General features: G+C 33.2%; 1 protein-coding gene across 1 annotated transcript; it reads right to left on the reverse strand.

The window, feature by feature from the left end:
* Nucleotides 1-253: 253 nt before the first annotated feature.
* On the reverse strand, nucleotides 254-9539 carry Task7 (TWIK-related acid-sensitive K[+] channel 7). Its single transcript, XM_080180825.1, has 14 exons — nucleotides 9468-9539; nucleotides 8935-9048; nucleotides 7968-8027; nucleotides 7743-7836; nucleotides 7437-7531; nucleotides 7065-7108; nucleotides 5993-6113; nucleotides 5394-5521; nucleotides 4768-4865; nucleotides 3100-3152; nucleotides 2383-2474; nucleotides 2016-2086; nucleotides 1342-1418; nucleotides 254-739 (listed from the first exon to the last, which is right to left on the reverse strand). The coding sequence occupies exons 1-14, from the start codon at nucleotides 9480-9482 to the stop codon at nucleotides 713-715; spliced, it is 1089 nt and encodes a 362-aa protein (XP_080036951.1). The 5' UTR covers nucleotides 9483-9539; the 3' UTR covers nucleotides 254-712.
* Between the last annotated feature and the right edge of the window lie 2028 nt (nucleotides 9540-11567).

Raw genomic sequence — 11567 nt, forward strand, 5'->3', positions numbered from 1 at the left:
GGATTTAGGGAGTTTCCTTTGCTTTTTAGCCATTTTGAGGGAAAGCTTCTTATTTTGTGTTTATTGTGTTAAAATCGAGTGTCAGAAATTGTTTACATTTGTTTCACCTTAGGGTTTGACTGTCACTTTGACATTATCTAAGATATATGACAAAAGTTGACACATTTCAGTATGTTTAAAGGGTTCCTTTAAAGATTAAAAGCAATTTTATAAATACCATTTATTAATAAAAATATTCACAACAATTTCACAGTATAATATCTTTAATACAGTTACAATATTATATACAGAGTATTCTAATGAAATCCAGAAAAATATCTAGGAGTTATCCTATTATTAGTAGGTTTTTTATGTTTGTCCATTAAGTTCTCGCTTCTTTTAAGCCCTGGGTTAGCCTTTTTGCTTTTAAAATTATTTTTTCTGTTTCTTTGCCCCTTTACTCCCCTTTCAAATACAGAGTCCCTAATTGCTAGGGGCTCAGCCGCTTGTAAATCATAAAGTGAAAACAATGGAAAATTTAGCCTCTCTCATTAAGCCTTAAAACTATTATTGTCTATCTCTCTCAATGTAATAAATCCAAAAATTGTTACATTTCTTAGCCAATAAATTTAATTTGATGGATACTTTTATGTTTGTAGATTTTTTGTTGTTGTCAATATTTAATTTGAACACCCTGTATCTAATAACATACAAAAATATACATTATTTTCATTTAAAATGAGGATCTTTTGATTTGTAGCCTGAAAGCGATAAAGGATTTGTTTAATTTTGTTATTTTTTCCAAAATAAGAATAGTACAATAGAAACGCTGCGAAAAAAGCTCAGTAAGTTGTTGCAAATTTGACTTTCTGTTTATATAATTTGTTGGAAAAGCTTTTAGTGTTGTTTTGAAGCATAGACTAATATTTTAATAAGAAAACAATTGCATTAATCTAGGGATCTAAAGGGATAAGACAATTGCCAATAAATGGATGTACATCCCCAATGATGATGTACAAAATTACACCTTCTATAGATTAAAATTAGTGGTATAAACGTTTGAACACTCAACGAACCAACCAATCAAAATTCACTGAAGTCCCAAAAGTACACAGACAATACAGGGGGGAAAAGGGGATAAGGCCACCTAATACCTATTTACTTTAAAGGCATGTCATTTGACAAGTTTGGGGAATCTACACGATAAAATTCATATGTCAATTTTAATACATACGAATGTACAAGAGAGAAAAAAATGGCGCTACTAAAAAAAAATTTTGGTAACATTTTGCAAACATTGAAACCTTTAAAAAATCATAAATTTAAAAATCCGCAAAACAAAAATGATGAAAAAATCCTTTTCCTGGCGTAATTGTTTATGCTTTGAGTTTCTTCATCGTAGAAATTAGAGCCAGAGTCACTTACAGAGTCTCTCATACCTTAAAAAAGACTGTAGTTAAAATTCAAAGTAAAAGAATATATATCTGTCTGTCTTTCCAAATCAAAAATATATTAGAATATTTTTAGTGAATCCTTTATAGGTTTTAAGCTTATTAATTAGGGTTTTGATAAAACAACACGGTTTAACCTTACAGGATTAATTAATAACCCAAGAAGTGACTGTTTATACCAGGTGGATGTGTTTTGTGGTGGTAAAAAAGGGAAAAGCAGGCCTTCGAAGTTTCATTTTTTAGGGTTTTAGTCTTCCCTCCCCTAAATCCCCCTTCTGCACGCCTGTGTTGATTAATCTAAAGATAAACCATTATTTATTTATTTTTTGAATGACTAGCGGCTTGAGGTGGGTTGAAGGTGAGGGGGGAAAACCTGCCCCCCCTATTAAAATTTTAGGTCTAATTAGAAAAGGAATTTATTTTTGGGGGTGGGATAATGTTTTACCATTACCAGAGTGATTTCTGTTAGAACGGTGGTGGTACCCTCCTACCCAATACATTGTAAAGGATAACCATATTGGTTCAAGAGTTAGCGGTACAGATAGATAGGCATCATATTACTTTTATTAAAGAATAATTTCTTACCAAGCCTTTTCAGTATAGTGTTGATAAACTGAAACCTTACAGGTCCTTCATTCTTCTTTCTCTTAGATCTTCTAAAATAAAACAAGGATGACAACATCTAGCTAAGAAGAGCTAAACAAATAGATAAATAAAACGAACCAACGCAAATCTAAACCTAAAAATAGAGCTAGAAAATCTTTTGTTCCCTAAAACTGCAGGGCTACCCAGTACCCAATATAACATAACTAACATAACCTAATCTAAAGTAATCAACAAATAATAGAAAAACTATCCCCCCCCCCCCGTTTTAAATCATAATTTATCAAAAAATAGGGGATTCTACAAGGTATTTTGAGTGAAGGCGCCGACACAACAAGAATAATCTTACCCATAGCAAGTGCAGCTACACACTGACATATCATCTCTTTGGTTCAACAAGAAGTCATTATTGCCACGATAGTTGTGGCCCTCGATTATTTCCTTAATATAAAACAGATCTCAGACAGCTGAAATTTTGACCAAGGGATATTATACTATATAAATAACTTTGTCTGTTTGTATGTTCATCAATAATGGATATAGATTACATGGATATTGTGAGATATTCTCGCGTACTCTGTTAAAATGTTTCTCCCAGCTGGCAATATAACGATACCACCCCACCCCATATGACCTTACCGCATTCTCTCCCCTGACCGTGAACATTTAGGAACCTATTGTCAAATATCATAGGACTATATTAGCAAACTAAATTAACTACAATTATGTTCCAATATCACGATATTTATCAGAGAGAGAGAGAGAGGGGACAATGGGATGTTTATTACATTAGTCCTCACATTATAATAACGTTTTCTTGTTCGTTGGCTTGATAACTTTGGGGACTGAATTTTAATTTTTAATTCATTTAGTTGAGTGTTCAAACGTTGCAACCATTAATCTAATCTATAGAAGGGGTAATTTTGTGTATCATCATTGGATTATTCATCAATTTATTGGTCATTGTCTTATCCCTTATACCTATTAACACACATTCATATACATGGTTTATTAAATCTAATTTACAGTCCAATGTACCCTTCCTCCCTGAAAAGTGAATGTTTACCGTATCATCAAAGGTATCTACATTGGCTGCAACGTCCATCATCTCATCCTCTCCCTGGTTCAATTAATCCTTTTTATATTATTTTAGGATGGCATAGCTTTGCTGCACCTTTGTTTATAACCGTTCTTGATAGTCGTGAAGCTACTCTAACGCTAGTTTATATTAAAGTAACATGACGTCTATCTGTCTGTTTAAACTCATGAATCTCGCCAACCGCTGAACCATTATGGTTCTCCTTTACAATGTAGCATCACATAGAAGATTTATAACTATATTGGGGGAGAGTAACACTACAATCCCAAGAGAAAAAATGACGCCCAAAAACCTGTAGTGTTTAATCATTTCAAGCAAAAAATTCAATCTAAATTCAAAATTAGAATAGTCTTGTTTGTCATCATTGGGAATGAATATTGTCTTATCCCCTAAAATCCCTGGAGTATATTCTCGATATCCTTATGATAAAGTAACATAATGTTTGGGTATAGTCCTTTTCGTGGCAACGCACCTTAAGGGGCGATTTTTCGTATTTTTCACCGTAGCTTTTCTCCTATTTCTAGCCGGGGGGCTCTAACCCTGTGGGGCTAATTGCCTAAGCCTGTGGGGGCAATCACCTAACCCTATATAATCTAACCTAAAATAAAATAACATCTAAAAAGCCATTTCAAAAATACGACGAATCGCCCCTCGCACGAAAGGGACCTTTCCCTAATGTTTGTCTACCTTTCTGTCTGTTTGTACCGAAGAATCTCGCAAAACCACTGAACCGATATGGTTCTTCTTTACAGAGTAGCTTCTCTTCTAGTAGTAGTAGGTAGAGAGAAGGTTTATAACTATTTTGGGGGAGGGTGCCATCACTCTCCTAATATGAATCCCCCCCCCTAAAAATTTAAATCTAAAATAAAAAGTTTAGTTATCGAATTTAACTCCCCCTCCTGAAGTGCCCCTGGAAGCCTCTGGGGGCGTAGCCGCAAGTTTTTAGATAAAGTAACTAGATGTGTGTGTGTGTGCACAATGTAATTATGTTCCTAAAAGTACTGGCACTCAAACGGAAGTGATAATTATTTACTTCGACAGAAATATATAATTGACGTAGTTTAGATTTCTGTTAAAATATATTTCAATTAATTCCAAATTAAAACTAGTTATTTCCATCAAACCGTTATAATTATTTCATTAAATTGAGAAACTTAGTTTATCTATTTACTAGTGGCTACGCCCCTAGAGGCCTCAAGGGATACACAAAATTGTTTCTTTTTAATCAATTTAAAATCAGCGATTTACCAAAAATATTTTTATCGTCGTAGATGGTGTTAGTTATTTTTTTTTAGCTAATTTCAAAAATGTCCGTAGGGCGGATTTTTTTGTCGATTTTTCTGGGGAGGATGGTGGTACCCTCCCCTAAATTAGTTATGAACCTTCCTAGGACCTATAAGAAGCTACCCTGTAAAGGAGAACCTTATCGGTATGCAGACATAGACGTCAAAGGGAGGGAGGGAGATGGGTAAATGGGTGTTTACCCCCCTCAAGCATTGAATTACCTCAATTACCCCCCCCCCTAAAATATTTTTAATTAAAAAATGCATTAGATAACCCTCCCCCCCGAAACCTTTAAAACCATAATGAAATTTCTGGTTTTAAGCCTCCATCTGTATAGAAAAGGATTATATTCCTGTTGTTCTTCTTCTAAGGAGATTGTCATAAATTTGAGTACCAACAGATTAACAGACGAAGCCACTGAACTCAGGCCCCACAGCAGGAAGAAAAAACTAAAACAAAATAATTGGACCATGGAAACAAAACGAAGTTGCGGCTTTCATCTTATTTTCACGGTAGCTTTTGATAGGTTATTTTAGGTTAGGTTAATGTTAATTAATGCCCCAAAGGGTTAAGAAATTGGCCTTGCAGGGTTAGAGCCCCCCGCAGTGGCTAGAACTAGGAGAAAGGCTACTGTGAAAATACGACGAAACCCACTACTTCGTTTTCTTTCCATGATTCTAATAATTTTCAATCAAGATAAGTGGCATGCACAGAGTTTCGCTAAGAGGGGTTGTATGTAAGAGGTGGTTGTAGGGGGGTTGGAGGGTATCTATTCCTATTTGCCACGTCACACTTCAAAAATACGTTAAATAAATGGTAGTAACAAAATATACATCATAAATTTTTGAATTGGTGGAAGAAGTAAAAACTATACTATTGCTAAGCCTTTTTTCAAATAATTTAATTATTATTAAGTAGTTGCGCTTGCTCAGGTACATCTGATTATTACAGGAATCATCCTGAAAAAAACGAATTACCTGCAGATTACATAACCAGGATTGCTGTTCAATGTTTTCCCCTGTTGTAGGGCCACAAAATCTCCAAATCCAATTGTAGTTAGGGTTATATAGCAGTAGTAGAAACTGTCGAAATAACTCCAACCCTCCTAGAAAATTAAATAATACAAGCATTGGTGGCTTGATAGAATCATACAAAAGATGTTAAAAATACCTTTAAAAATGTAAAAAATGTTAGTATGCAATACACAATGAGTAAAACTAGACTGCAAGAATGTTTAGTCATAGCAGAGTTTAGACTACCTACTAATTGTCAAATACCTATCTTATGATTTGGCCTTCATATTGCATTAATTACCTAAATTAAATCATGAACAATTATTTTTATAACAAAACAATGGCCGATAAATTTATGTGCATCCCCAATGATGATAAACAAAATCAACCCCTCTGTAGATTTAAAATAAGTGGTTGAAATGTTTTAACACTCAAGGTAAAGAACCAACCGATCGATATTCACTCTAGTCCCAAAAGTTTCTAAGACAAGGAATAAGAAAACGTTATCATGAAACTTTGGAGTAATAAAAAGTTCATTGTAATTTCTTATTTCCCCATTATACCTGGGTATGATAAAGATATGCTCCGCAGATTATGGATACCAGCGACATGACTGAGCTGGCTAACAGTAGGTCAGTCTCGCTGGCGTCAGTATGTTTACAGCCCAGCCACGTTCGCAATCGTCTATTAGTTATCACTGTGGGCTAGAATTGAATCAAGACAAAAGTAAGTGCCGAGCCCTGAGACCTATGTATGGGGAAAATAGACATAAAACCATAATGATTCCAGGTAAAACCAAAATATTTCAGCGGGGGCTATTTGAGAAAATTAGATTTGAAAATTTCAAGTTCAATTTTCACCCCCTAGGAGTTGCCGCATAATCAAGACAAGAAAAGCAAATGTTATTTATTTTAAATTTTGAACAACTTTGCTTTTATAAAGTTCTTCATAAAACCACTCCTGAAGGGAGTTAATAAATGGCCATTTCTATCACTTGCTTTGCAAAGGTCACGAAAATTCAGCCTAAAATAAATCATATATAGAGAGGTTTTAAGAAGGACTTCATGAAAGCAAAGTTGTTCAAAATCTAAAATAAATAATATTTGCTTTTCTTGTCATGATTATGTGGCAACTCCTAGGGGGTGAAAATTGAACTTGAAATTTTTAAATTTAATTTTCTCAAAAAGCCCCCGCTGAAATATTTTGGTTTTACCTGGAATCATAATGGTTTTATGTCTAATTTCACCATACATAGGTCTCAGGGCTCGGCACTTACTTTTGTCTTGATTCAATTATAGCCCACATAAGATTAGTATTATGCTTTTTAAAATAAAAGAAAAGCTATATACATTGTCATCTATAGACGTACAACGCCAAAAAACTATTAAGAAATTTAAAAATGAGATGACAGTCATGAAAGAAACACTTTAGAGGGCTTAAGTTTGAATACAAGGCAAGCTTTTTTACATGTGAGACATGATCAGAATTCTAGTAAATCACACTCCCGTGCACTACGTGTATTTTTGACATAACTGTCCTTGTTTTTTTGTTCTTTTTTTTTCTCGAAATTTTGTTTTTGTACTGCGCTGCTTTCAGATATAATTGTTTCTGATTGATTATGGAGATTTATTTTACCTGATCAAAATACTGCTTGCTTTGTTCATCCGTTCACCTATACTCTAAAATATTTAAACAATGAATAATGATAAATCTCAAAAACGGCTAACTATTAACTAAAGATTATAGTATTTCTTTGTATACTAGCGGCTGCGTTTCTATCATCTTTACTTAAAGGGAGTGGGGGATGTCAGAAAAATAGCCTAAACCACCCAAATAATCAAAAATAAATAAATAGCCTAAAACTATAGAAAATATAGAATTATTGAAAGTTTTTCCAAAAAAGAGAACCAAATTAATTAAGTTCTTAGCGAGATCTTAATGTACAAATATAAAGAAACCCTTGAATATTAGAATTGTCCTTGTATAACTAAAAATTTTAAATTATACCTGAAACATGATCATGGCGATAGGTATACCCAGTGAAGCGTAGCATATTGTGAACACCTTCCCAACTTTTGTAGCAGGGGTCGAGTGACCATAACCTAGATTTAGTTACAAGACGATTACAATGATAACATGGATGACAATATCCGGAACTTTCACTGATTGTGCCTGTCGAGAACTGAAAGGCTCTATAATTTATAATATTGCTTGCTTAGGCTTTTGAGAGAAAGAACTAATGCAACTTTTCTTATTCCCATTTATTTTTAAAGGTTAGTGCACAAGAATGCCTCTAAAATTCTAGTTCCTTACCAATCAAAGCGAGTACAACCAGAGAAAAGTAGAATGAGCCAGCAAACTTCCATTGTGGACCAGCTTTATGAGATTTTCTTTCTTCTATCAAGACCTATGTAAAGGTATTATTGTTTTTGGTAGAGTTGCTATGATTTAGCTTACTAGTAGCTAGACCCTTTGACTAGGGGCCTATAATGGCACTTTGAATGTTTTTTTTTGTTTCAAATATATAATTTACATTACCTCAATGATTTTGAAATCATCATCTGATATTTTGTATTTCTGCTTTAAATCTGACATAATCTAAAAAACAAAAAGGTTTTAAACATTAAACATCAATAGATATAAGTATTAGGGTGGGTCGATTTTGGACATTTTTTTTCTGAGGCCAAAGCGGGGATCTGCAAATGATTTGTATGAGTATAATACACCTCTGGATGATTTAAAATTTATCCTAAGTCTTAAAACCGCTGACGACCATACATTCAATTGTATATCTATTTGTAAATGGGAGTCAAATTTTATTTAATCAGAACTATGGCTTCATGGTGCCATAATTGAGTTTTAGAACGCGACCACTAAAAAATATATATTATTACTTATTAATATGCAAAGATGACAATCAAATTTTTTTTAAAATCAGAACTATGGCTTCATGGTGCTTCCTGGAAAGGCATTGAGGAGTAGAATCAGGAACTTTTGACTGTTTCAAAAAATCTCGTTCCTAGCCTGAGAAAATCTAAAAAACCTCTACAAATTAGACAATTATTAATAAACCTTAAAAAATTGTGTTTTTTTTAGTGATTTCTAAGGCTAGGAACGAGATATTTTAAAACGGACAAAAGTTCCTGATTCAGCTCCTCAAGGCCTTTCCAGGAATCACCATGAAGCCATAGTTCTGATTCAAAAAAAATTTGATTGTCGTCTTTGCATATTAATAAGTAATAAAATATATTTTTTAGTGGTCGCGTTCTAAAACTCAATTTTTTAAAATTCTTTTTCGGTCAGAAATGTTTTTAAGGTTAATTTTATCTGTTGCATATCCCTTCTTTGTCTAATTCCGATATGAACCCGCCCTAATAAGTATATCATGGAAGTCTAAATTCATAAAAAAAAAGTAGATAAGTAATACGATAATGTAAGCAATAGTTGTAAAAGAAAATTGAAAATGACGTCTCTTTGACGGAAATGGCCAAAAAAATTGGCTTACCTTTAAAAGTCCTTCCAAGGCATTTTCATTGTTTGTGCCTTCGAGGGCATCAAAAACGGCTGCGCCCACAAGGAGATAGGTAAATGTTACAATTACCAGGGATAAGGTTTGCACCTGAATAGATTAAATGCAAATACAAATTTATTGATTGATTATATGAAAGTAGTGGCTTTGCCCCAATAGGTGGGCGGAAAGTAGTCCTCCATTTTTGTTTTAAAACGAAAACAAATATTGGGTATTGGTAATTTTTGGGAGTTATTTCTCTTGAGAAGTTTTACCTGCATTCCCTTAAAAGAGATAGTAAAATAGATAATTGTTTTTGCCTGGTACAAATTTAAAAGCATTTATGTAGATGTATCCAAACACAAATAATTAATAAATATTGTCACGCAGAGCATAATAAATATAGTTAATGATAGGATAATTTTGTTTTAGCAATTTAAAGCCGTGCAAAATGTACACTAACTTTTTGAACATGATTTAATACAACTAAATTCTTTTTACCATATTAACTTTAATAAAATCATACTTACATTGCGTCGTTTCATTGTGGTCTTTTGTCGACCGACTCAACTTACAAGTTTATCGTTTCCCGCATTTTTTCTGTAAATAAAAACACAAACTATGTTTCTACTCTTTAACTAGTGTCTTACTTTATCTGTTACCTGCGGACACGCCCCTAGAGACATAGGGGGGCACTTGAAAGGAAGATGAAATGGGGAAACAGTATCCTCCACTTTCAGTTTTAGAAATTTTGATAGGTTTTTCTTTTTAACTTAATTGGAAAACTATATCCCTGCAGAGACAAAGACAAACGGACATTCTGTTAGTTTTATTTAGAATTGCAAAATCTAAACTGCATGGTGTAACTCTGCCGTCAAGAGTTTGGCACAAAGGTTACAAACGATCATATCGGACATACAGACAGACCCTAAAACAGAGAGGGGGGGGGGGCTTAAAAGTATCATTATTTACTAAGTATATTTGCGATTACTTTTATTTAATGAAATCTTCCAATTTTTAACATTTACAAAACAGCCTGCTTTATTGCATCAAGATCCATGACAGATCTATATAGGAAATAAACGTCTATAAATGAGCTCGAGTCTTCCAATGGTAAAGTGTTTAAAACTCATAGTGCTCCAATAATCCTCATTAAACTCTCATTGACCAAAGCGATAAGACCTTTATCCTATTTGTTTATGGAATGAATTAAGTTTTTCACTTCATGTAGATATTTGAATTACATTGAAGTATTTAATCCTTATTTCATAAATAAAAATATACGTTCTTAATAGAGTAAATCTAAGAAAACTGTATTTTAAAAGAATTCGATTGTGGCGACACTTCCTTTGTGTTAAAATATTAAAACTAAAATTTTAATCATATTAACCCTTTGGTGATGGTAATGTGAAAAAAATATAATTGAAAAAATCTTTTTAAAATCATTTAAATTAATAAATATTTACTTCTTTCTTTTAGATAGTAATGGCGGGGGAGGAAAATTGATTTATTGAGAAATAGATAAATAGATATGTACTTATAGAAAACTAGCCAATAGCGATATAGTTATATGGAGCCAGCTCTAGTATATAATATATAATTCTTAAAAATAGTTATTATCACAATAAGCAATACAAAAAAATAATTTTTACGTATGAAAACTGAGAAATCAGCTGTTTTCTGTTTGTCTCTGTTATTATATATTACTCCCTCTTTCTCTGTCAGAGTATGTGGGAGGCTTTCAGAGAGGCTCTCAGAGTATGGTAATAGATAGATAGATGTATTGAGACAAGAGAGCCGGGAGAGGGGGTGGGGTAATGATAGATAGAAGGCCTCTATTCTAGAGAATAGATTTAGAGAAAATATATGAATAGGATCTTGTGTGTGTATGTGTAAGTGTGTGTGTGTGTATGCATGTGTGTTAAGAATAATATAAGACGACCTTCTATATATAAGAAGCAACAGATTGTTTTTATAATGTTGTCAAAATAGTCTTATCTTCTTCTAACCTTGCAAAATGATTAATAGGTTGGATTTTAATTAAACCGTGATTATTTAGAGTTGTTATTTACGTAAGATCACTCATCTTCTTACAGAATATTTACATAATATTTTTTTCTTCTGAATTTATATACAAGCGCGCTGTTTACCCATTTGGTCAATAAATTTGACAGGGAGTATGAAAAATGTTTTTGAAGAAAAAAATATTTTTTAAAAATCCCTCAATTTTCTATCATTTATTATGATTTATAATTCGGGTTCGGTAGCAAAACCTTGAGTTACAGCGGCTGCATCTACGTACTTAGGTGATTGCCACTTCTACAAAGCTGCTGCTTGCAGCTGAGTATAGCATGCACTCAAAGCAGATGGGAATGAAAGCAGCTACAATTTTAGTTGTTGCCTTTATCTAAATTAAAATATGATTAAAGACTTATTTTAAACAAGCTGCTGCCCCACTAGCATCTACAGGAGTGAGCCTAGTAAACTAGCATAAAACCATCTCAAGTATCTAAAACTACGAAGAGACTACCTAAAAAGGGGAACTGTTAATCGGTTCAGTGGTTAGCGATATCTTAACGGACAAACAAAAAAAACCTGACGGTATCAGTTCATGTTCATCATATCCTGAA

This window comes from Acartia tonsa, chromosome 13 (assembly GCF_053477335.1).
Source record: "Acartia tonsa isolate MP-2025a chromosome 13, ASM5347733v1, whole genome shotgun sequence".
In the NCBI taxonomy this organism is placed as follows: domain Eukaryota; kingdom Metazoa; phylum Arthropoda; class Copepoda; order Calanoida; family Acartiidae; genus Acartia; species Acartia tonsa.